This window comes from Pelophylax lessonae, assembly GCF_965119305.1.
Source record: "Pelophylax lessonae genome assembly, chromosome: 12".
Taxonomy (NCBI): domain Eukaryota; kingdom Metazoa; phylum Chordata; class Amphibia; order Anura; family Ranidae; genus Pelophylax; species Pelophylax lessonae.
This window is the reverse complement of record NC_138779.1, coordinates 182,843,039-182,870,650: the sequence shown is the minus strand read 5'-3', so window position 1 is coordinate 182,870,650 and position 27,612 is coordinate 182,843,039. Positions and strand designations below refer to the sequence as shown.

Genomic DNA, 27,612 nt, shown 5'->3' with positions numbered 1-27,612 from the left:
CAACTTTATAGCTTCTAGACATTGCTCCAATCTCAGCTTCATCTTAACACTGCAGGTACTGGAAAAATGGTACCTTTCCTTAACACTCATGTCCTCTGGGCCACAAAACTCCACAGCCAATTCTGCAACTGCATTGCTCAGGGGCTTACTTACTTATTACTTAATCTTGTATTTCCTCTCAAGTTCTCTTCTGAAGCACATTCTTCAAGAGGGGAATGTGTGAAAGGAGTACAAACACGAAGTGATAAATTATTTATTTGCTTCATTCAGTCACAGCTCAGTGCTCAACCCACGTGCTGCACACAGGAGTGTGGCTATTTCCCATTGTGAAATAGCACATAACAAGATTGCTCCCATCAGTAGAGGAAAACAGCCATGAATGGCGCATTGAGGAAACCATTCAGCCAACAGAATGACCTATGTTTGACAGTCTAGCTGTGAAAGAGTCCCCACTGTTCATTTCTGCAGTTGCCTCCTTGTGCTGTCATAAAAGGCGATGGAAAATTGCTGTAGAGGCGTTAATCCTAACACTTAAAGGAGGGGGTTCTACTTCATACAGCACCATGATCTTAAAGCTGAGTTTCAAGCAAACAGCCTAATAATGGATAAAATACATATATGAGAATTGTTTTAACTGCCAAAGAATGTATATTTCTATCCATCCAGTTCTAGGATTTGCAAAGCTTTGTTAAAGCACAGACACAACTGTCTTGCAGGGCAGGAGGCCCAATTTTTTTTTCTCTGCTTCAGTTAAAACAGAAGTATGGCCAAAGCTTATTTGACCATACTTCTTTTGTAGGTCACAGGAGTGCACCTATATTTGCTCTCCTGTTACCCAGAGTCAGCTGATAGCAGGCTATTGCCTGCCATTAGCTGTTGGGTTCAGAGCCACTCCAGGCTCTGGAGGGAAACCGACAATATTGTCAGGATCAACCCACCTGCCTCACTGACAGCTGGCTCTGTGGCTCAGCGAGCGGCTGAGAGCCAAGGCCAGCTGCATATGCTCCCTCTCCTGCCCAGGGTTTTAGTGAGCACTGGAAGAGAAGAGCAGTTAGCGGTGATTGAAAGTCATTGCTCTCCACCCCAAGCAGACCGTGAACTGAGCAATCCACAATCACGTGATCTCTCACACAGTTCTTGGAGCTGACATTGGACAGTTACAGTATCACACCGATGCTCAGCCTAGAGGACAATATGGATGTTTATTTTATTTATACTTTTACTATAAACCAATGATTAAAGAAGCAGCAGATTGATAAGCGTATTGATCATTTTGCTCTCCTCCTCGTATCAGCATGCTCCTTGTCAGTGCCCCCATGAGCACTGCTTCACAACTAATTGACTGCTTGTGCTGCTTCCCCCTCTCCCAACTCGAGGGCTACTGTATTGTGGATTGCAAGAGTCTGATACCAAGTCCAATTCAGATACACACAGTTTGCATTAAACAAAATGATTACATAATATTGTATACACAGTTACATTAATTTGTGCCTTTACATTCACCATATCAAAAAATATACAGTTGAACTACCACATTACAATATATACATTTTAACAGGAGAATTCCAGGTAAATAGGAAATTAAGCCGTGGATGCAGAAAATGAACATCTGTTTCCCTGTGGATGTGTTTGTGTTTGGAAGCACAATTTGGAAGACAAATAAAACCCCAGCCAGTTATGAAAAATCACAGCTTATTCAGTTATGCATTCATTTAAAAAAAAAAATGGATTTTTGTCTTATCGTAAAATCCATTTCTCTGATGTTCATTGACGGACACAGCTCCTGTAATTCTTGACCATTGGGTTATGCTGCCCCCTACAGGAGTAGGACACTAGGCAGAAAAAAACTTCTGGCTACACCCATGGGCAGTCCCAGGGGGTATACTCCCTCTTCCTGCTATTGTCACTCAGTTTTGTTACAAGCGTGTCAGGAGAATTATAACCCCACAGAGGGGTGGGTGCTGTGTCCATCAATGAACATCAGAGAAATGGATATTACAGTAAGTCAAAAATCCCATTTTCTCTTTTTTGTTCATTGATGGATACAGCTCCTGTCATTCTTGACCATTGGGACAAGCAGTGTTAAACATGAGGGGGTGGGAAACAGCAAAAAGGTCCCAAGGCTAAACAGTAGCCAACCAGGCAAGAGGGGCTCAACCAAAACAACTGGGCCCACCTGAAAAAAACAATACACCCTCAAAGAGGATCAGGTCCTCTTAAACAGCAGCCTGAAAAACCTTGTGGCCAAAGGAAGCATCCGCCAACACATCCACTTTATAAAACTTTGTAAAGGTGTGCACCGACAACCAGGTGGCCGCCTTGCAAACATGTGTCTCTGACACCTGATGATGGAAAGCCCAGGAGGCACTAAGCAGCACGCTAGTAGAGTGTGCCTTGACAGGGAAAGGAGGAACCTGACCCCCTGATGGAATAAGCCTGAACCACCGTCTGTCTGATCCATCTGGAAATGGTCACAGATAGGGATGCACTGAAAATGAAAATTCTGGGCCGAAACCGAAAATGCAGGATGCCATTGGCCGAATACCGAAACCGAAAATTACTTTTTCCCCCAAATTTTTTTTAAAATAGATAGAATAGGGGCATACTCCAAAAACAGGTAGCGATGTATACCTGTCGCTGCCACCCTGTCACAGTATATGTACTGTGATGGGTTGGCAAGAGGTTAATTTAATTACCAATGGTATTTGTATTATGCAGCATGAGGGGGTTAATGTATTGCCACTGCTGGTCACTCATCTATTAGTGACCGACCAGTGGCAGTTAATTAACCCCTTTGTGCTGCATTAGTGCAACCAGTAGCAGTTTTAATTAACACTGGTTGCACTGATACTGGTTGCACTAATGCCGCACAAAGGGGTTAATTAACTGCCATTGGTCAGTCACTAATGCATCAGTGACCAGCAGTGGCAATACATTAACCCCTCATGCTGCATAATACTAATACCATTGGAAAGCTGCCTCAGCTCTCTCCCCCCCCACCACCCCCCACTGCCTCAGCGTCCCACTCGCAGTACACCCTCCCCCCCCTCTGGCTCAGCGTCCCTCCCCATCCCAACGATTCAATCTCCTACTCACTCTGCTGAATGCTCCTCCGGTGCCCTTCATTCAAAAGAAGCGCCTCTGGCCGGCGGCCCGCCTCCCGGTGATGTCACTACTACGATCTGTGTATGAATGAAGTGACACACCGGGCGGGAGGGCGGGCGCTAATAGCTATAACTATGTGAGCCTTCACTTCACTGTCAGCGGGACTGTGTGTGAATGAACTGACCTGACACCGGGCAGGAGGGCGGGGGGAGCGGCCGCTAAAAACTATAACTATGTGAGCCTTCACTTCCCTGTCAGCGGAGATACATGCCTGACAGGGAAGTGAAGGCTCACATAGTTACAGCTATTAGCGGCCGCTCCCCCCGCCCTCCCGCCCTGTGTCAGGTCAGTTCATTCATACACAGTCCCACTGACGGTGAAGTGAAGGATCACATAGTTATATCTATTAGCGGCCGCTCGCCTGCCCTCCCGCCCGGTATGACACTTCATTCATACACAGATCATAGTGGTAGGGACGTCATTGAGAGGCGGGCGGCCGGCCAGAGGTGGGACTTTTAAAACGTGCGCTGCGCCCTCCTCCTTCCTCACGGCAGCCATATTAATTTCGGCATTGTTAACCCATTATAATTTCGGTGGCCAAAATTTCGGTGCATCCCTAGTCACAGAGAAAGCAGACAACCCTTTGTGAGGTCCATCCGTGAGCACAAATAGAGAGTCTAACTTCCTGAAAGACTCCGTAGCTGCCAGGTACACCCTAATAGCCCGGACCACATCCAAGGCATGCAAGGCAATTTCCTTCAGATGTTTAGGCCTGGGACACAGGGAAGTCCACACAATGTCTTCATTAAAATTTAGTTTCATTAAAATGAAAGTCAGATACCACCTTAGGAAGGTATGAGGGACACCACCTTATCCTTGTGAATCACCAGATAAGGTAAACACCAGGATAACAACGCCAGTTCCGACACCCTGCGCGCTGAGGTGATAGCCACCATAAAAGCCACCTTCTGGGACAACGTAAGCAGGAGAATCTCCTGAATATTTTCAAAGGGAGGCTTCTGTAGAGCTGAAAGCACCAAATTAAGATCCCAAGGTGGCAACGGAGCCCGCACTGGAGGAACCAAATGTCGTACACTCTGAAGAAAAAGTACGCACCAGTGTGTGACCAAAGGTCGTTGAAAAAAAGATCACCAAGGCAAATATCTGGCCCTTGTTGGTACTCAAGGCCAATTTCTGTTCAACCCCCCGTTGAAGGAAGGTTAAGATCCGAGCCACTGAGAAGGAGCGAGGATAAACCCCAAGAGACTCACTCCACGCAATGTACCTCTTCCACACCTGATGGTAGATCTTCCTAGAAGTAGATTTCCTAGCTTTTAACAATGTAGGAATCACAGACTCAGACAAATCTCTATCCTTTAGTGCCTGGCGTTCGACAGCCAAGCTGTCAAAGCCAGCGACTGTAAAGCAGGATGGAATATCGGTCCTTGGGACAGCAGATCCTCCCTGAGAGGAAGCTTCCAGGGAACGTCAGCGACCAGCCGCTTTAGATCGGCGTACCAAGCCCGGCAAGAAGATGACCGCAATCCCTGGGCAGAAGCTTGAGAGAAGGGAAGGTGTATATCAGACGATACTGACCCCACAGGGCTACCAGCGCGTCTGTGGCGTCCACAAGTGGATCCCTTGACCGAACCACAAACTTCTGCACCTTTCTGTTGAGCCGAGATGCCAACAGATCCGCCTCAGGGTTGCCCCACTGGAGACACAGCTGATGATACACCTCCGGATGAAGGAACCACTCCCCTTGGTCCAATGCCTGCCAACTGAGATTATCCGCCTGCCAATATTCCACCCTGAGAATGTGTACGGAAGAGGGCTGGAACAAACCATTCAGCCCACCTTAAAATTCTGACTACCTCCAGAGCCGCCAGGGCACTTCTTGTGCCCTCTTGGTGATTGACATATGCCACAACCATGGCATTGTCTGATTGAATGTGCACTGGGCATCCCTGAAGACGATCCATCCAATGATGCAGACACAGTCTGATCGCTCAGAGTTCCAAGACATTGATTGGTAGTCTGGACTCTTCCAGCGTCCAGCTCCCCTGAGCAGAATGCTTCCAGAGGATGCTTCCCCAGCCAGACAGGCTGGCATCTGTGGTGACCACTGTCCAATACCAGGGGAGGAAGGATTTTCCCAGCCGAAGCGCCAGAGAGTGAAGCCACCTTATCAGGGACTCCTTTGTTCTCCGACTCCGGATTTCTGATTGTCCAGAGACAGCTGTGTCTTGTCCCACTTGGCCAGAACCTCCTGTGAGAGGAGGGGACAGCTACTTACCATACCCAGAACTAGATGGGCACCACTCCAGACAGACCCTCCTCTCCATAGAAATGGGGGTGCTGTTGGCCAGGAAGAACACTATGACTCAGGCCGAGGCCAGGTTGAATGCGAGCTCGGGAGACATTTAACTTGCAGGGTCAGCCCCCATCCAGTGCTGAGCTGAAGCCTGAGCATGCTCGCTGGCCAGACTGGGGTGACCACTGGATCTAGATTATCCAGCCCGTTGCCCAGTCCGGCAGTTGATAGCAGATCTCACAGGAAAAATCCAGGAGGAAAAAATTTCCTGTCTAAAAACTTTTGCCAGGATCAAAGATCCCAGCAAGGAACTAGGTCCTTACGCCTGAATAGGCAGAAAAAAAGTGACTATAACAGGAAGAAAGAGTATACCTCAGGGACTGCCCGCGGGTGTAGCCAGAGGTTTTTTTTTGCCTAGTGTCCTACTCCTGTAGGGGGCAGCATAACCCAATGGTAAAGAATGACAGGAGCTGTGTCCATCACTGAGCGGATAAGAAAATGTAAATACATGTTCTAATACAGTTGTGTATATACATTTATTCCTTTAATCCTTTTCACAGCAAGAAGCAGCACTGGGAAACAATCAGGAAACAATTGCTTTACATCATTCTTTAACTGTAATGGACATGTGCACACTTGTTGAAGAATTCTTTATAAACCATTCATATATATTTTTATATTATTATTCATTTTTTGTTCTTAAAACCAAATCATTTTGGTGTATGTCATTTATTTTTTCCCCAATTTTTGCCGGTTTAAAGTCAATTCGGTTGTAAGCAGTTTATAAGTAGCAGCCAATAATCTCCTTACTACAACTCTAAAGCACACACTGATAATGGATTTGCAGTTCTCAGATGTATTTGGACACCAACCTCATAATGATCTTTTTCTAAATAGAAACCCTTTTTAGATGTTATGTAATAAAACTTGAATTTGCAGTAAAAAATGATATGCTTACCAGGTTTCTTTTTCCAAGGAGAAACTAAAGGAAACAAGAGACATATTGGTTTAAATTCAATTGGTCATACATTCAAAGAAAACCTTTCACAAAGCTTGTTCATTTCTGACTGAGCACATTATAATAAATGTATAGAAAGAGGTTATCTTTGGTGAAAGGAGCATGCCCAATAAGCAGAGGTTACCTTTGGTGAAAGGAGCATGCCCAAACGACTGGTGGATCCAGAGCTTTAGGCAATTACAGTAATCTCAATTTTTTTTGTGAAAATTGCACTTTGCCTCACCCTCTACAAACTCTCAAGCTTCCTTATTTGTTCTCTAATATGCTGGGTAGCATCCTAGACCAATATGGAGGCAAACAAGAGGTAGAAGGAAGGGCCAAACATGACTTTTATCAATCACTTGATTGAAGGTAGGTAACCTCTGATTACCAATTTTTTCACCAAATGCTAGAATTTTCAAATTTATCCAGGACTGTGCCTGGCTTATTCTTACATTTTACACCTTTTGACCAAGGTATTCAATTGAAACTGGAACTGTTAAGTTGTGAGTATGCATAATTGCAAATACTGTAAAATACATCACAAATGTTATGTATATATATATATATATATATATATATATATATATATATATATATATACACATACATCATATATATATGTTACCAGCTATCATTCATCAAATATGTACTTGAATGGCTTTCTCTGTATGTACAGAAGAGCAGGAAGTAGGTATCTGCAATAAGGACTAAACATGTGACAATTTTTTTTTCCCCTTAAAGAAAAATGGACATTCAATTAAATAACATAATAACAATAAGGTTTTAAAAATCAACAACCCTTTCTGCTAAAGTAGATTTTTTGGGGGATTTCCATGCAGAAGAAAAAAAAAAAGAAAGGAAGGCAATCTACTTTACGATGTTATAATCAAGTATATTTTTGTAACATAATCTTCCCTGTGTCAACCTGTGTGGTTTGTCTAAAAACTGATTCCATGGGATTCCTGCCTCTGGATTACCTTGTTACCACTAAGCCATCCCAACTGTCATCCTTCTGTCTAGTTAGTGCAAGTTTCTTGGTTGCCAATATGGAAGTGCTCCCAATAGAAAGAGGAAGACAGTTGTTGGATTTTATTTCTGAAGACAGGAAAGTCAAACCATTACTAACATAAGTAAAACTAGTTTTAGAGGGAAATACATTGAAAGCAGTCACCTTGTGGCCTCTGCTCTCAGACAGGCTCAGAAGAAATTGATTGCATAGAAAGTATCAAACAGTAAATGTCTTCATCCCTCACATTAAGAGCAGTAACATTAGGCAAAAACTTACATATAACAAGGTGAAGCTCCACTTGCTTCCAGCAAAGAATCCATGAAGCTAAAATGTCTTACCAGCAAAATGAGGTGGAAGTGACTGATAGGAAGCTGTAATATATGACTGCTTCATTCACCTGTTTTGTGTGGGCATAGGGATACAATCAATTCCCTGAACACATACAGGCCTGTTATATGGGCTCAGTCCACCAAAATTGGTCTTTCAGTTATAGGTGAAGTGTGGAAGCTTGACACCCATTTTTTTTTTTTTATATCTCTTGGGGACTTCCCAAAAAGATCACCCTCTTCTCCCATCCACCTTAGTTTCTTATAATTTGCAAAAAATATGGTGTCATCGGTCCACTAGTGGATTCTACCTGAAGAGAAACCACTAAACAGAGCAACAAGGAGGTTCAGCTCACAGTCAACCTCTGCCTTGGGCATAAACAGGTGAAAAAAGCCTAAGTTGGGATCAAATTCTACCTCACTCTATCCATAACCTAAAAACAGCCTGGGAAAAGGCCAAAGGGCCACGTTTATGTTTTTGGTGGATTATAGTAGATAAGTTAGCTTTTTTGTAAGAGGAAATGCTTACAGGTAGTCTAACAGAAGTTCCTCATAAATAAGGTTACAGCTGTAATGCAGATGGCAAGTACTTTTATTATTTACCATATCCTCTTTTACATGTGTAGCGCCCTCCTAGGTAGGTGCTAGAAGAAAGAGTATAGTTTTTGGGTCTTTCTGCTTACCAGAGAGATTGTCAGGTACATTTATATTGCTCTCTGCCTACCAGAAGGCAGGATTTATTAGTGATGTCCACTCATGGTGCTCAGGTGCAGCTCAGTTTGTCTGAAGTGTTTCACACTGGTCCAATAGGGAGGCATATTGGACACTGGGAGTTAACCTGACAAAAGAGTGCACAGGCATTTACTACAGGATCCAAAAGAACGATTTCAGGGACTTAGGTAATAGATTGAGGAAAAGGACCTCCAAGGTGGTTTTCTCTGAAATACTGCCTGTACCTCGAGCCACACAGGAGAGGCAGAAGGAGATTAGGGAACTTAACAAGTGGCTGAGGAATTGGTGTAGGAAGGAGGGGTTTGGGTTCCTGGAGAACTGGGCTGACTTCTCAGTCGGCTACCGGCTCTTTAGTAAGGATGGGCTGCACCTTAATGGGGACGGTACATTTCTTTTGGGGAGAAAGATGGCCACCAAGTTGGAGGGGCTTTTAAACTAGGAGACGGGGGGGGAGGGCTCAGAAGTAGAGTCAGTTAGGAGGGAGCAAAGGACTGAAGGCAGTTGTAGGGTCAGCAGCGACAGTAGGTCCACAACGTCAATCGGTAGGTCTGTACGGGGGAACCTCAGACCAAACAGGAATAAACATAACCAATCACGTTTAACTTCCGTAAAATTAAGAGGGGTATATGCTAATGCCAGGAGCCTAGCTAATAAAATGGATGAGTTGGAAATGTTAGTTCATGAGGAGGACATAGACCTTGTGGGAATAGCGGAGACTTGGTTCGACCCCTCACATGACTGTCTGGCAAATATCCAAGGGTATTCGGTGTACCAGAAGGACAGGGTAGGAAAAAGAGGGGGAGGGGTATGTCTCTACGTCAAGAACAATGTAAGGGTGATAGAGAGGAGTGACATTACGGAAGGGATGAGTATGGAGTTAGAATCCGTGTGGGTAGAACTCCTTAGGGAAGGAGTAAAGGGAAAAGTAATTGTGGGGGTTTGCTATAGGCCACCTAAACAAGTGGAGGAGGTAGAGCTGGATTTTTTAGCACTTTTGGGTCAAGTGGCAAAGCTAGGATCAGTCATCATGTTGGGGGACTTCAATTATCCCGACATTGACTGGGGAGAGGGGATTACACACTCACATAAGGCCCGTCTATTCACGGAAACCTTACAGGATAATTATATGTCACAGCTGGTGGATTCTCCTACTAGAGAAAACCTGGATCTATTGATCACTAATGACCCAGACATAATCTCGGAGGTAGTCCAGGACAACCTGGGCTCTAGCGATCACAGGATGATCACATTTAGTGTAAATAACAATAGAACAAGGCAAGTGGGGAACATAAGAACCCTTAACTTCAGAAGGGCAGACTTTCCAAAATTGTACTCATTGATGGAAAGGGTAAACTGGGACCGAACCCTAGGATCCCTGACCACAGAGGAAAAATGGGAATGCTTTAGAAACATATTAAGCAAAGGCATCTTGCAGTGCATTCCTATGGGAAATAAATTTAGAAGAGACAAGGCCAAACCTGGCTGGCTAAACCGTAGCGTTAAAAACCTTATTAGGGTAAAAAAATTGGCCTTCAGGAAATATAAATCAGAAGGCACAGTATTGGCTTTCGACCAATACAAGGAGGCAAATAAGAAGTATAAACACAAAATCAAGAGGGCTAAAATAGACTTTGAGAGACAAATAGTGGAGGATAGTAAAAAAAAACCCAAAGAAATTCTTTAAGTATAACAACAGCAAAAAAACTAGGGCAGAGCATATTGCACACATAATTAGCGATGATGGGGGGATGGTTACAGAGGACACTGAAAAAGCAACCGTGCTGAATGCTTTTTTCTCGTCAGTATTTACACAGGAAACGGAGGGGTACACTGACCATGACTGTTTGGTTAGTAGTAATACACAGGACTTGCCACTTGGCTAACAGAGGGTGAAATCAGGGAAAGGCTGGATAAACTTAACACAAACAAATCACCAGGCCCAGATGGCGTACATCCGAGAGTACTCAAGGAACTCAGTAAGGTTATATCCAGACCACTGTTCCTGATCTTTGCGGACAGTATTAGGACAGGAGATGTACCAGGGGATTGGAGGAAAGCCAACGTGATTCCGATATTCAAAAAGGGTCAGAGGCATGTCCCGGGAAATTATAGGCCTGTCAGTTTGACATCGATAGTATGTAAACTTCTGGAGGGGATGATAAGGGACTATATCGTAGAGTTTGCTAAAGACAAAGGCATCATCAGTAATAGCCAGCACGGGTTTACAAATGGGCGTTCTTGTCAAACCAATCTATTAGCATTCTACGAGGAGGTGAGCTGTGAGCTAGATAGGGGCAGACCAGTGGATGTGGTGTACCTAGATTTCGCTAAGGCGTTTGATATAGTTCCCCATAAGCGCTTAATTTATAAAATAAGGTCTGCAGGTATTGACAGCAGGGTTTGCTTTTGGATACGGAACTGGCTAAAAGGGCGTGTCCAAAGGGTGGTAATAAACAGCGCATACTCAGACTGGTCTGAGGTAGTAAGCAGGGTCCCCCAAGGCTCAGTCCTGGGACCAACCTTGTTCAATTTATTCATAAACAGCATTGAGGTCGGGGTCAGTAGTTCAATAGCAGTTTTTGCAGATGACACAAAATTTGGCAGGGCAATAACTGCACAGCATGAAGCAGATATCCTACAGGATGACCTGGACAAAATAACGGAGTGGGCAACGACTTGGCAAATGAGGTTTAACGTAGAGAAGTGTAAGGTTTTGCACTTGGGGACTAGAAACATAAAAGCACAATACACGTTAGGAGGGGAACCCTTGGGGGAATCAAAAATGGAGAAGGATCTGGGAGTCTTGGTTGATGATAGACTAGGCAACAGCATGCAATGTCAAGCGGCAGCTGCCAAAGCTAGCAGAATATTAGCATGCATAAAGAAAGGGATGTATTCCAGAGATAAGACTATAATCCTTCCACTTTATAAAACTCTGGTCCGACCGCATCTGGAGTATTCTGTCCAGTTCTGGTCGCCAGTCCTCAGAAGGGATGTGTTGGAGCTGGAGAAAGTCCAGAGAAGGGCAACTAAACTAATTAGGGGATTGGAGGACCTTGATTATGAAGAGCGTCTGCAATCGCTTGATTTATTATCCCTGGAGAAGAGACGCCTGAGGGGGGACATGATAGCAATTTTTAAATATCTCAATGGGGATCTCAGCTTAGAAAAAAAGCTGTTCAGTCCAAGGGATTGCATGAGGACTCGGGGGCATACAATGCGATTAGAGGAGAAGCGTTTTAACCTCAGGCAACGTGGGGGGTTCTTTACTGTTAGGGCTACAAGATTGTGGGATTCTCTACCACAAGAGGTGGTTCCTGCGGGTAGTATGGTGGCTTTCAAAAGACTATTGGACATGCATCTCAAGGATCAGAACATTCAGGAATATGTGAGATGATTAACGCCACACACACCTACGCAGGTTGAACTGGATGGACTGTTGTCTTTATTCAACCTCACCTACTACGTAACTATGTAACTATGTACAGCCCTGGTAATTGTCAGAGGAAAGTGCCTCAGTGCATGCTGGGATACTGTATAAATGCCAAGGGCACATGTGCTCGGGGTCTTTCAGCTAAAGAGCGAGGTGGCAGAGGGAGGGGAAGGATGCCCCTCCTCTGTAGAAGCTGCCATGTGACCTCGGCTGGTAGACCTGAGGGCCTGAGTGTCAGAGAGGAGCTGAACCCAAATGTCCTGCAGAGCTGACTGGCAGGGAGACACTGGAAAGGACCTGATTCTGCCTACATTGATTACAGGTCTGTATCATGGGGCCTGTCCCGTGAGGGGCACCCCTGCTGCTAGAAGAGTCAGTGGACGGGTGTCAGTCAAGGGGATGCTAGAGAGTGTCCTGAAGGTAATGTAGTTGCATCATGTCTGCTGCTATAGAGAGCAAGAAGACATAATTTTTCCATACAAGTAAGTATGGCAAGGCAGTATGGTCAAAGCAGTGTGTCTGCTTCCACAAATAACCTGGTGAGGCCAAGTGAGAGTTGTCCTTATCTACTGTGAATAGTTCAAGTTGGAATATCCCACTATTCCCCTCCCCCATCCAGGTTCCACAATAAATATAAAACCAAATCCTATGGACTGTTTATTGAGCAACGAGCAACTGAAAGGATGGATGCGTGAACTGTCCCTTAGTGACTGTCTGCAGGTTATAGGGGAGACCCAAGAAGTCAATACACAGCAAGCCCTATGGGGACAGTTCTACAGCCTACATGTGTTTGGGGTTCCCCAAATCATTGATGCACACTGCACAATTCCTTTGACGTTTGCTTTAAGCCCAACTAACATCTAAGAGACCATTCAGTGTGCCTAATTGGTCAATATTGGCACCCTTTTTAGACCGTGATATGCCAAGTGGGCAAAGCTGAGTCAGTGCAAAAATGAGGTGTCAGTGCAATGTATGCCCTGGTCATAGAGCTTTTGAAACAAGAGAATTTTGTGAATAATAAAAGCATTTTCTGAAACACAGGCTGTAATTTTAGTTTACGTATAAGGATATTACAGGTTCCCTTTAAACATTACTCTTCTAAAACTTTCTTTCTGGATGTAAACTTTACAAACATAGAAATGGTTGGAGGATCTTATGCTGCCTTCAACAATTAAGTAAAAATACCTTTGTCCACTTGATGTTTAATAACATGAAGCAGACAACAAATGAGTAGAAAAAAAGTAATATACATATAGTTAGCACATAATCATAATAAATATTGGTAATAGTAGGAATGCAAAGGTGTATGCACAGGAATGAAATGAAATGGGATACCAAAAACAGAGAGGAAAAAGTAAAGAGAGAAAATGAGCAACAATTAACACTTCTTTTAAGAATACGCCTTATAGAGAAACAATCATTAACTTCTGACGGGTTTTCAGATTTTTGTACATCTATGACCTACCCAGTCTGCCATGTGGCAATAGTCAATGGTCCATTCACTTATCCTGGACATTGATTAATAATAAACTATATCTTAGACAACCTATTTGATCCAATCGAATGTACAATAGCCAACCAGATCTTTTGCAGTCTTTTGCATCACTTTGATAAAGGGGCAAGGCTTTTCTTGCCTTTATGTCTAAGTCTTGCTAACTCCCATTGCACTGTCCAGTCAGCCTTAGGGGCAAGTAAGAGTATGCTATTCACACACGTTCAGGCCTACGTAAAAAAGTGAAACCATCGGGTTTATTATCAATTTTTTAATGCAAAATTTACACAACTTTCACCCAGGATTCACACTTTGGATCTAGGATTTAGTTAAAGAAATGTGTAAAGGTTGGGTAAACCGTGTGTGAATTTTAGGTAAAAACACTGATAAATAAACCCCTAAATTAGACAGCACAGCAATATAATGACTAGACATACCGTAAAAGCTCACACAACTGCTTTGGGGCCAGGGGGCAGCAGGGACCAAGTGGGAGTTATTTCTTTTCTGTCTCATCCTGGTGATACCACCAGTGCAGCTTTTAAAATCTGCTTCACTGGACTAGAATACTGGTATTCCCTTTCTACCGGCATTCCTTCCAGCATCCATAGTACATTTCATTGAGTGCTAAGGGATGTTATTTAGATCTTACTCTCTAATGGGCAGATGTGGCTGTCAATCAGGGGGCATGAGCTACATTTCCCCACTAGAAATTTTTTATTTTATTTTCCCATTTCCCATTATTTTCCCATTGGGAGGGATAGCTACACTGCAGCAAAGATGGACATATCCACTGTGGGGAATAACTATTGCTTGGACAGGGGATCAGACATATTGAATATACTAATAAGAAGGACATATAATGCTGGGTGGGGAGGATATATTGCTGGGAGAGCCATACAGATTAGGTGGTCATGTATTGCGGAGTATGAGACATTTTGTTGGGGGAGCCATGCTGATCGGGTGGGTACATATTTCTGGATGGCTGGTTATTTATTTCTGGGGAAACCATACTGATTGGGTGGACATGTATTGCTAGGTTGGGGATATATTTCTGGGGAAACTATCCTGATTTTGTGTAGGAGATTGCTGGGTATCAATACTGACAAGGCAGACATACAGTATATTGCTGGGCGGAGGGATACCGTATATACTTGAGAATAAGTCGACCCGAATATAAGCCGAGGCCCCTAATTTTACCACAAAAAAGTGGGAAAACGTATTGACTCGAGTATAAGCCTAGGGTGGGAAATGCAGCAGCTACTGGACCCAACTGGACCACCACGAGACACAAAACAGGGGCTGCCGGGATGGTACAGGAGATGGCGCAGGTCATGGTATAGGCATGGCACAGGTCATGGCACAGGTGATGGTACAGGCATGGCACAGGTCATGGTATAGGCATGGCACAGGTGATGGTATAGGCATGGCACAGGTCATGATACAGGCATGCTCCAGGTCATTGTACAGGCATAGCACAGGTGATGGTATAGGCATGGCATAGGTGATGGTATAGGCATGGCACAGGTCATGATACAGGCATGGTCCAGGTCATGGTACAGGCATAGCACAGGTGATGGTATAGGCATGGCACAGTATGTACAGGTATGGCACAGTATGTACAGGCATGGCACAGGAGATGCAGTGCTGTGGGCATGGTACAGGAGAATGTCCTATACCATGCTCGCAGCACTGCATGAGGAAATGCAGGGGTTGCGGTGGAGTCTCAGTCGGTGAGGCGCCTTAGATTTAAAAATCGCAACGCCTGGCGCCAATACGTGACCGCGAATGCGCCGCTGATGCTCGGGAAAAGCCCATACACGTTTGGCTATTCCCGGGCATGTGACGCATGCGCAGAGACACGTCGGCGCCGGGCGGTGCCATTTTTAAAAAGACAGTGACTAGAGTATAAGCCGAGGGGGGCTTTTTCAGCATGAAAAAAACATGCTGAAAAACTCGGCTTATACTCGAGTATATACGGTATACTGCTGGAGGAGCTATACTGATGGGCAGACATGTATTGTTATGTAGGGGGAAATATTGTTAGGAAAGCAATACTAATCCGGTGGACACTGTTTGGTGGGGTAATATAGTACTGATTGGGTGGACAAGTACTGCTGGGTGAGGTAATATATTGCTAATAAATTGCTAAATAAAAAGGTATATTTCATGAATACATTACGTACGTCAGTTTTACAGTTATGTCTGTCGGACTTGAACATGCCATCATAATATTGCACGTCAAAGCCTTTTTAACAGGGATAGTGCAACAGATTTAGATTTCCTCTACATTAAAAGCTAGTGAACAAAGAGAATTTTGAGAAGATTTCTAAGCCTTTCATTTTATTCAAAACTAGACAAAAAAAAGGCAGATAATTTGACATGTTCCATGTTTGTATATTCAAGTATTTTTTAGTTTTTTTTTTTTTTTTGTACACAGGGATGTGAATTCTTTAAATAAAGAATTTTAAATAAGCTTTTTGTAGTTAGGCTTTTGCCATTGCCTAAAAAATGAATCAGTTTAATATCTATAATTTTTATCCGCTTCTGACCACCCCAGGTATTATAGAGGATATCCCAATGCACTTCTCACTCTATACACAAAATTAGGACCCATGTGCCCTGCTGTCTAAATCACTCATAAAGGCTTGTTCTATTTAAAAATTCACTGTCTAACATTTCCTGTTTACTGTTTTAACCTTTTGTTAAATGGGTAATTTTTTTAATTTGATACTTTTTTCACTTTATTTTTTAAAATTCCTGTGAATATGATTTAAATTAATATTTCCAAGGCATTGATTGACCTAGTATAACCTGTATTTTTTTTATATACTTTTTTCTTTTATTTGTTTTAATGTCCCTTTAATTAAATTACAATTTTTAATTTCCATGTATAAAATGAAATTTCGAGTTACGATCCACATCAAATATGAACGTAAGCAGAGATCTGTAAGAGATCTCTTGTGGCAATCATAAAACACATCAAGAAGTCAATGATATTTTCTCTTTAAACTAAACACCAAATTGCAACATCCCAAACATGGGAAAGAGACCAAGCACAGCTGAACAGACTCCAAGCGGAACATGCTTACATCCTGTTTAATTAGCACAATGACAAGACAGTAAGAGTTGATGGCAGAATTTCCCTGGAGGCTGGCCTGGAACATAGTATTCTGCAGAGTATACTGCTATGTCCTGGAGAGCAGGCATGACACACAGAGGGCCTACACGTCATCCTCCCAACACTGAAACACTGTGGGATTTGTTTTCACTATTACACAACCATCTGTGGCTCTTCTTTTCTGTGCAGTTAATAACAAGCTATAATGTCTCTATTTGAGAGATATAAAAAAAAAAACAAAAAAAAAAGTGTCCTTTAAGTGAATCTGTTTTCTGCTTATGCAAGGCAAAGGGACTAGTTTACCTATAGCTGAATTCCAGGATAAGCAAATATCGAATACATGCTAGAGGCACATGTATTATTACTTGAATCATGGTGTGCTTTGTGTAATTCTTCCGGATCTCTGCAGTATGAAACTTTACCTCTGTGCAGAAACTTCCTGTAATAAAGACCGGTCACTGCTGCTCTCTCTCCTTGGTGCAGGGTGACTGGTCTTGTATCCACCCCCTCCTGTAGTTTTCTGCAGGCAGCCTGTAGTGTGTGTGTGGCCTGCCGGGTCCCTCCCACAGCTCTTCTCTCTGCACAGGCTCTGTACAGCAAGCTGATGATGTCACTAGTACTCATAAAAAGTAAAATTTGGATTTGCAAAGTCATTTAATGCACCCAAAGTGGATTTATATCCTTTGTGGCTATTAAGAAATATACACTATATTACCAAAAGTTTTGGGACGCCTGCTTTTACATGCACATAAACTTTAATGACATCCCAGTCTTAGTCCGTAGGGTTCAAAATTGAGTTGGCCCTCCCTTTGCTGTTATAACAGCTTCATATCTTCTGGGAAGGCTGTCCGTAAGCTTTAGGAGTGTGTCTATGGGAATATTTGACCATTCTTCCAGAAGCGCATTTGTGAGGTCAGGCACTGATATTGGATGAGAAAGCCTGGCTCACAGTCTAATTCATCCCAAAGGTTGTATCGGGTTGAGGTCAGGACTCTATGCAGGCCAGTCAAGTTCCTCCACCCCAAACTTGCTCTTCCATGTCTTTATGGACCTTCCTTTGTGCACTGATCCAAATCATTTGGTGGAGGAGGGATTAGGGTGCGGGGCTGCCTTTCAGGGCTTGGGCCTAGCCCCTTAGTTCCAGTGAAGAGAACTCTTAAGGCGTTAGCATACCAAGACATTTTTGACAATTTCATGCTCCCAACTTTGTGGGAACAGTTTGGGTTTGGCCCTTCCTGTTCCAACATGACTATGCACCAGTGTACAAAGCAAGGTCCATTAAGATATAGATGAGGGAGTTTGGGGTGGAGGAACTTGACTGGCCTGCACAGAGTCCTGATCTCAACCCGATAGAACACCTTTGGGATGTATTAGAGAGCAGACTGCAAGCCAGGCCTTTCAAGGCGCTGTGCTGCAGATCCTGTGCACATGCATGGGAGTAAAATCATCGTGGCTCCAGAATTTAAACGGCCGGGGTCTGTGAACACGGAAGGTAGACCAGGTGAAGATGGAAGCCCTGTCAGTGATGACAGCGCTCTGCTTGAGTGCTTTTTTTAAGCTAAGTCTTTCATAATGTACTAGTATGTGATGCACACTAGCATATTATGACATTACCTTGCAGGGGACCAAGAAATATTTTTTTCCTCTATTTACCACTGCTTTAAGGAGCATATACAGTATAGCAATGGATAAAATAAAGCCAGATATGTCCGAAGGCAGTTGATTCCTCCTAGGTGGAAGGTGCAGGGGCACATCAGAGGCCCAGCAGAGCACAATTAAACTAAAACCTCTACTTTTAAAACAAACTTTTAGGAAGTGTAAGACCCAAGCGCACTGGTTGTTTATCCCCAATGCACGGGGCTCTGTTTAGCCCCAATGCATGGGGCTCTGGTGTTTAGCTGCAGGTAGAGGGCACAGGCTTTCCATCCAGTCCAACTGCTGACAGCCTGTGAAACTCTATGAGAGACTAAAAGCTGCTGTGGCTGGATGGGGATTAATGGTGCATCTTTCGGTACTTACGTTTAGGGCAGTATGCACCCAGGGACAGCTGTCACAGCCTCTGAGAGTTTCACAGGGTGCCAACAGCAAGACTTGATGGGACACTTGTGCCCTCCACACCCAGCTAAATGCCATAGCCCTATGCACTGGGGCTAAAGCCCACTATAGATAGGGCCTTGACTGTTTGACTTTTTTGCTAGCTAGCTAGCAAGTGAATTGGGAAACCCACTTCCATAGAAACGTCATTCTAGTTGGCAGGGTGTATTGCTAATCCTTTGTTTTTTTTAACTACATTTGAGGGAGACATTAGCAATGGATGTCTCCATGTTTTCTCATGGCAGTTTTCCTTTAGAGCAAGCCACTACAAAGTAAGCATCATGAGGAAACCATACACCCAATCAGCCATCAGGCCCCGTGCCTCGGTGGCCAATTGCAAGCTTGAGCGTTAAAACATCTGGGCAGGGAGAAGTTTGTAGAGCCTTTCGCAGGTTTACATTTTAAGAAAGCTTTCCAGCAGGTAAACTCGGTAGCAGTGGAGTACACAAAAACAATGTATCATCATATTAAAGTATATATAAAAAAGAGATCAGGTGCCAAGGAAGCCAGAGGTTGAATCAGCCAAAAAGGGAACAAAAATGCTGCTAATCTGCTGCAGGTGTGCTACATGTGAATAGAGAGATAAGGTGATCAGCGCAAATTTGTGTTAATCCCAAGGTGTCTGTTTATAAACGTTTATTGAAAATAATTTTCAAAAAAAAATTAAAAAATCCCAAGGTGTCTAAATGTAGAAAGTGCTAATGTGCAAATTAAATAAATAAATAATAAATTACTCAATGTATATATTACTAATATTATATAAAATGTGAAAAAAGAAAGTGCCTCAAAAATAATCAATAACTATACGTCGATTAGGAGACCCAAATGTCCAAAAAAAGTGCAAGTGCAATATTGCATCAAAACTATTGAAAAACAAGCTCAATATCCTAAAAGTGCAAGTGCAATAAATCACTGTAAAAATGTTAAACTGCTAAAAAACCAACTCAATTGAAATAAATAAATCAATAAATAAAAATCAATCAGTAGTCAATAAATAGTCCATTGAAAAAAAGTCCCAAGTGAAAAAGGTGCAAAATTGGATTTAATGAAATTCAGTCTGTAAATAATCCTCAGTGATCACACATGAAGAAATCACACCATATGTGCTCCACCGTTTCCACCAGATCTGACTCACCAGATATAAAGCAGGTCAGATTATAAACCAGCAATCACACTTATTAAGTATTTGCCAGCATGACGGTGAATAAATGTGGTTTAAACTTTAACTCTTCGTAAACATATTACTCTCAAAGTATTGCAAGGTGAGGATGATGGATGGGAGGAAAAAGAATTCCAAAAATAGTGTAATTCCATATAAAATCACGTCTTTTATTAGAAAAAGTAATGTTACACTCACATATTGCAGTGTCTGCCTGACACTAGGGATCTCTGACATCCGACTCCTACACTCCGGCTGTGTCTCCGAGTCTAGGCATGGAGTGTAGTACGTGCGGTGTTTCCTCTGCATCCTAGCCCCGCCCTACTACCGCTCCGTGAGGACGTCAGGTGACGAAACTAGTAGGGCGGGGCTAGGACGCAGAGGAAACAATATGTGAGTGTAACATTATTTTTTATAATAAAAGACGTAATTTTATACAGTATGTGATTATTGATTATTTTTGAGGCACTTTCTTTTTTCACATTTCATATAATATTGGAAATATATACATTGAATAATTTATTATGTACTTCTCTTAAGGTGCCTAAAACTGGACAGATTCTCTTTAAAGAACAATCTATTCTATCTCAGTTATATTCTGTATAGGACAGAAATACTTTGATAGCTTATGAATGTAATACAACAAAAGCATAATACATAGGTGTAATTGGTTCAATGGGACAATTACTGAAGTCAATTGATCTAGTTACATTAATCTCAGTTATTTACTTGGTCCAAAAATTCCTAGAAATATCATTCAAAACAAGTAGGTTACCCTAAAGAAAAACTAATGTACAATAAACAGTTTCTCCAAGTACTTCATTTCCATTTAGGGGAAGCATACAATAACTGCATACAGTAATTATAATAAAATATTGTAATGATCAACTGTTTCTCATCATTTCTACTGTAAAAACAAGCTTGGGGTGAAATCAAGCTTGCAATGCAATGCCTACAATTAATTAAAAGGGAACTCAAACAATTATTTTATACTAAAATGGGGAAGGATTAGAACCTCTGCCATGTTTTCACCCCTGTTAGAACTGTAGGTGGGTGGCACTTGTAGGTAGGTGCAGTCTACTTTCTCCACCGCAGGTGGCGCTCATCCACAGTGGCCTTCCAGCTGGAGAAGAAGTCAAGAGGAACATGGTTCCTCTATGGTTTCCTGGATCACTGGGGAAGCTATATGTTTGGATGCTGCAGCCCCATGTGCTTCTGGCAGCCATCTTGGGTCAGGCAAAGCATATTTAAGGCACTGGCTTCAAGGTTTGGTGTGCCTTACGTGGTTGGGTAGTGCAGGTAAAGGTACCCCATCTGTTAGGGACAGTGCTAGCGGAAGGGAAAGGTTCCTGATGGAAGGGGAAGCATAGGGTGGCAGATTCTCTAGACTTCATTCCTGCTTGGAGCTGAGACAGCCAGGCCTCATAAAAGGAGTCAGTCTGGATGATACCTGCACTCTTCACAATAGTGAAAACCATGAGTGCACTCAGCTGAGTAGCCTTCCCACTGTGTTTGTTGTGAATTATTATTTTAATACAAGTTTTCCATTGCACCTGACTTTTTGAATTATTGCCGCTGCACCACATTGCACTCCACTTACACACTGAATACAAATGCTGTATTGTACTGCACTTTTGCGCAAAAATTACATGTCGGGGAGTGTGATTTCTCTTTTCAGGTAGCTGTAGATACATGAAAGGTCTACAAGGAGGTGTTTTTGACAGAATTCACAAAGAAGTAAAAAAAAAAAAAAAAAATGGGACTTTTTACTTACCGTACAATCTATTTCTCTGATGGTCAATGACAGACAGCTTCTGATCTTCTTAACCATTGGGTTATATTGCCCCCTACAGGAGTAGGACACTAGGCAGAAAAAAGTCTGGCTATGCCTATGGGCGGTCCCAGGGGGTATACTCCCTCTCTCTGCTATAGGTACTCAGTTTTTTCTGCCTAGTCAGGAGTAAGGACCTAGTTCCTTGCTGGGATCTCTGGTCCTGGCAATTTTTTCTTTTTAGATTTTTTCTCCTGGATTTTTTCTGTGAGATCTACAATCAACTGGTGGACCTGGTGACGGGCTGGATTATCTAGGTCCAGTGGTCACCCCAGTCAGTGACCTCAGCTTCGCGCTAGGTCAACCGTGTCATAGCCCCACCAGGCCGGGGCTGACGTAAACGCCTCATGAGGTCGCATACAACCAGGTCTCGGCCCAAGTCGCAGCGTTCCTCCTGGCTGACAGCCCACCATTTCGATGGAGAAGAGGTTCTGTCTAGAGTGGTGGCCGCCTGGTTCTTGGTATGGCAAGTAACTGTCCCCCCTCTCCCCCTGGAGGGTTTTTGGGTGGACCTGGGATGGTCAGACTCCTGGGTTCCCATCCTTCCTGTTAGTTACACCAAGGAAATATATACTTAATATGTTACGCAATTGCACGCTAGTGGAATGGCGACAAACTACGGTACTTAAAAATCGCCATTGGTGAAGCTTGAAAAGCAAGTGAGTTTGGGGTGGAGGAACTTGACTGGCCTGCACAGAGTCCTAACCTCAACCGGATAGAACACCTTTGGGATGAATTAGAGCGGAGACTGCGAGCCAGGCCTTCTCATACAATATCAGTGCTTGACCTCACAAATGCGCTTTGGAAGAATGATCAAACATTCCCATAGACACACTCCTAAACCTTGTGGACAGCCTTCCCAGAAGAGTTAAAGCTGTTATAGCTGCAAAGGGTGGGCCAACTCAATATTGAACCCTACGGACTAAGATTGGGATGCCAATAAATTTCATGTGTGTGTAAAGGTAGGCGTCCCAATAATTTTGACAATATAGTGTATACAAGTATTGGGGTTGGCAAGTGGTTGTCGAATTGCCATTGATATTTTTTGACCAATCAATAGAAGTATCATACTTTTGTATATAGAAATATAAATATCAGCAGTGTGCAGGAAATTTTGTAATTTATTATTGAAAGAATGCACCCCCTAGAGACCAAATAATGAGTCTGCATCCGGTGTATACCTGTAATTATGTCTTTTATTTCCCCGTCAGTCAGTTTGCTTTTTTGTTTTAACTGGATAATGATCAATAGGTGCATATTTTAATGTACAGTATTTTATAGTATTTTACATGTGTGTTATTATTTTCTGTTCGTTACGTTTTTTCTTTAATATAAAATACTACATTTTTATTTTTAGTTCTTTTAGCCCAGATAAAAGGGGCATTTTGAAGCCCCCAAAATGTGTAGGCTCTTAGATGAGGAAATAAATGTTTTTCAAAAACCTCCATTCTTTTCCTTCTTTCAGATTTTCTCCCTGGCTGAGATTTCAACTCTTCCTCACTTTACTAAAGTTTTAAATTCAGACCCCCTTTACTATAGAAGTATTTGACAATTAACTTTGATTGCATGTCAGCTTAATAAAACTACTCCAAAATGTTCTTACAGTTATTGCCAGGACTATCAACACCAAATATGGCAAACTGGTATTTTCTAGGACACATCTGTACCACCACTTTTACAACTCGTGGCCCTCAACCAGTTTAAATTGAACTCAATATGGATGTTTCCTTTAATTGTTCTGCAGTTCAGTAAGGATTTAAATTTATGTTTTCCAATAAAAATGATGTACAGCTGGTGGTAGAATTTGACCATTTCTCGGATTATTAAACACAAATTTGGCACTCAACCTAATCATTACTCTCTCACCCTAACCCATACTAACCTGAAGCTAACCCCTAACCCTAAACTTTAGAAGACTAAAATAGTGGTAATAGCTACCATTCCCCAATCATACAGAAAAATGTAAAAAACGTAAACCACAGTAGTGGCACCTACAGGCAATGAGCCAAATTGCTGGCACCAAAACCTTTGCCAAAATGTAAAAAAAAAAAAAAAAATATAATCAAAAGGAAATGTATACAGTACATGCTTTTGACTGAGAAACTAAGCTCTGTTAAAAATATGTGTATAAAGATAATAATTAACGTGCTACTGGCATGTATTATGTCTAACATCTGTTACAGTATATTATCTTTTTTTTTTTTTTTTTTTGTGGGCTTACGTAAGCATTCTCAAATTCAGCAATAAAATATACGTGTGTATAATACTGTATATATATACAATCTTACCTATGAAAGATATTTTTGACCCCTTGGAAAATGTACTTTGGCCCACAATGTAAGCAAGGCCGGGGCAAGGGGTGGGAAGGAGGGGCGCCTACCCTGGGTGCAGTTGTATATTGCAGGGATGGTGAAGACACCATTCTGACTACATGCCTGACAGGAGTAGTGACAGTGGCATCACTACTCCTGTCAGCCAAGCGCTGGGAGCAGTGAGGAGAGCAATAGAGAGCCAAGAGTCTGTGCACTCTTTTTCCTCTCTTTCACAGGAATCTCCCACCATGCACAGCCTCAGTTCTTGCGATGACTCCTCTCTAAATAAAAATACTCCTATTGACAAGTGAATCACTGCTGGAGGTGGGATCCCCTAAACTCACATATAATGGGGGGGGGGGGGCAGATGGCACCTTTGCACTGAGCACTGGATAAACAATGTCCCGGCAATGTCCCGGCACTGAATGTAAGTATGCTTATATCATACCTGAGGGACCATTGGAGAAGCTGACAATCACTCTAGTAGTCACTGGTCATACAGTGATTGCCACAACCTTCTTGGTCCTGTCCTGAGTGGCTGCCATTCTGCACAGTGACCTCAGGGGGGGGGGGCTCCCTAGGCACTCCCACTCATCACAGAATACTTTGTATTTTATTTTATTTTTTTTGTTTTTAATACAAGGCACTCTCTGATTAGATGATGTAGATATTGTGATGTCACCGTTCCACCTTTCCACCCCATCCAATCAAAGAATGCCATGCATTCATTTAAAAATTACAAGGTGATTTGTGAATAGTGGCACTGCCAAGCGAATGACCCCCTGTGGTCAGAAACAATGATGCTTTGCACAGGACCCTGAATATTGCGCCAATCATTGAAGTAGTGGAGACTACTACAGTGATTGTTAACTTTCCCAGTGATCCCTCAGGTATAAGGTATGCACACTTACATTTGTCTAAGCTCAACCAATGTAACTATGCAATAAAGTTGTTATTGGACTCTGCAAATAGGGGTTACTTGATTTTTTTTTTTTTAAATAGCCTGGTGTTTTAACTTTGTAAAACTAACCTATTGGCGGTACTGCCAACTGAACACATCGTGGAAGATCATTTTCGCAGTGACACAAAGAATCTCAGCCACAGCTTGTGTATACCCCCATAAAGCTGCCTTTGGTGGTAATCACCCAATTTTACCCCACTAAGTTACAGAGTAGGTGTACACTATGCCCAAGAGTCATCCTCAGACAAACTATGTGACAGTATATAGTGTTGTATTTGCCCCCTTCCTGATTGTTTATTCTTTTGCACATTTGTCACACACTTTAATGATTCGGATCCTCAAACAAATTTTAATATCACACAGAGAGAGTAAATAAAAAATGCAGTTTTTAAATGATGACTTCATTTATAAGGGAAAAAAGCTGTCCAAACCTGCCTGGCCCTAAGTGAAAAAGTAATTGCCCCACTCCGTCTCAATCATAAATGAACTGTGATTAACCACTATTTTGGAAAGCTGAGTTTATTATCACTTGCCACACCCAGGCCTGATTACTACCAGACCTGTTGATTTAAGAAATCACTTAAATAGAAGCTGTCTGACAAAGTTAAGCATGCTAAAAAGATCTCAAAAAGCAACACATCATGCCACGATCTAAAGAAAATCAAGAAAAGATGAGAAACAAAGTAAATGACATGTATCAGTCTGGAAAGGGTTGCAAAGCCAATTCTAAAGCTTTGGGGCTCCAGTGAACAATGGTAAAAGATTAAAAGCCGTTATCCACAATGGGAAAAAGCTTGGAACAGCGGTGAACCTTCCACAGGAGTGGAGAGCCTACAGAAATTACTCCAACGGGCGCAACAACGATTCATTTAGGAGGTCATAAAAGAACAACATTTAAAGAACTGCAGGCCTCAGTTAAGGTCATTATTCATGAATCAGCAATAAGAAAGAGACTGGGCAAATACAGTATCTCATAAAAGTGAGGACACCCCACACATTTTTGTAATTCATTTTATTATATCTTTTCATGTGACAACACTGAAGAAATGATACTTTGCTACAATTTAAAGAAGTGAGCGTACATCTTGTATACCAGTATAGGTTTGCTGTCCCCTTAAAATAACTCCACACACAGCCATTATTGTCTAAACCGCTGGCAACAAAAGTGAGTACACCCTTAAGTTAAAATGGGTCCAAATTGGGCCCAATTAGCATTTTTCCCTCCACGGTGTCATGTGATTCGTTATTGTTACAAGGTCTCAGGTGTGAAAAGAGAGCAGGTGTGTTAAATTAGGTGTTATCGCTCTCACTCTCTCATACTGGTCACTGGAAGTTCAACATGGCACCTCATGGCAAAGAACTCTCTGAGGATCTGAGAAAAAGAATTGTTGCTCTACATAAAGATGGCCTAGGCTAAAAGAAGATTGCCAAGACCCTGAAACTAAGCTGCAGCACATCGGCCAAAACCATACAGCGGTTGAACAGGACAGGTTCCACACAGAACACGCCTCACCATGGTCGACCAAAGAAGTTGACTGCACATGCTCAGCGTCATATCCAGAGGTTGTCTTTGGGAAATAGATGTACGAGTCCTGCCAGCTTTGCTACAGAGGTTGAAGGGGATGGGGGTTTAGCCTGTCAGTGCTCAGACCATACGCCGCACACTGCATCAAATTTGTCTGCATAACTGTCGTCCCAGAAGGAAGCCTCTTCTAAAGATGATGCACAAGAAAGCCCGCAAACAGTTAGCTGAAGACAAGCAGACTAAGGACATGGATTACTGGAACCATGTCCTGTGGTCTGATGTGACCAAGATAAACTTATTCGATTCAGATGGTGTCAAGCGTGTGTGGCAGCAACCAAGTGAGGAGTACAAAAACAAGTGTGTCTTGGCTACAATCAAGCATGGTGGTGGGAGTGTCATGGTCTGGGGCTGCATGAGTGCTGCCAGCACTGGGGAGCTACAGTTCATTGATGAAATTATGAATGCCAACATGTACTGTGACATACTGAAGTCGCAGGGGAGTATTCCAACATGGTAACGACCCCAAACACACCTGTGTGTTGAGTTATTTTGAGGGGACAGCAAATTTACACTGTTATACAAGCTGTACACTTACTACTTTACATTGTAGCAAAGTGTTATTTTTTCTGTGTTGTTACATGAAAAGATAATAAAATATTTACAAAAATGTGAGGGGTGTACTCAGTTTTGTGAGATACTGTATATATATATATATATATATATATATATATATATATATATATATATATATATATATATATATATATATATATATATATATATAAATACATACATATAATCTTATATATACAATCCTATACCCTCCAGAGGAAGGCAAAAAAACCCCAATAAAGCATTATCCAATTTGCTCCAGCAAGGGAAAGAAATCCTTTCTAATCCCCCAGGAGTCAATCGGATCTTCCCTGGATCAACTTTAGCTATAAATATTGGTATCCAGTTATATCATGTGTATCTAGGAAAGGATCCAGGCCTTTCTTAAAACAATCTACTGAGCTGGACAGAATTACCTCTTGAGGGAGTCATTTTTACATTTTCACAGCTCTTACTGTGAAAAAGGGCCTTTCTGTATTTGGAGATGAAATCTCTTTTCCTCCAGAAGTAAAAATGTTCCCCCTGTCCTCTGTGATTACCTTAAAGTGAATAACTCAACACCAAGTTCACTATACAGTGGTGATCGAAA

At 42.4% G+C, this 27,612-nt stretch overlaps 1 protein-coding gene across 1 annotated transcript in view; it reads right to left on the bottom strand.

Annotated features, from left to right (window-relative positions):
- SHANK1 (SH3 and multiple ankyrin repeat domains 1) overlaps positions 1-27,612 on the bottom strand; it is a 964,213-nt gene that overhangs the window by 56,677 nt on the left and 879,924 nt on the right. Inside the window, exon 19 of the mRNA XM_082273843.1 lies at positions 6,378-6,401. Coding sequence (XP_082129969.1) covers positions 6,378-6,401 — 24 coding nt within the window. The remainder of the gene's footprint in view (positions 1-6,377; positions 6,402-27,612) is intronic.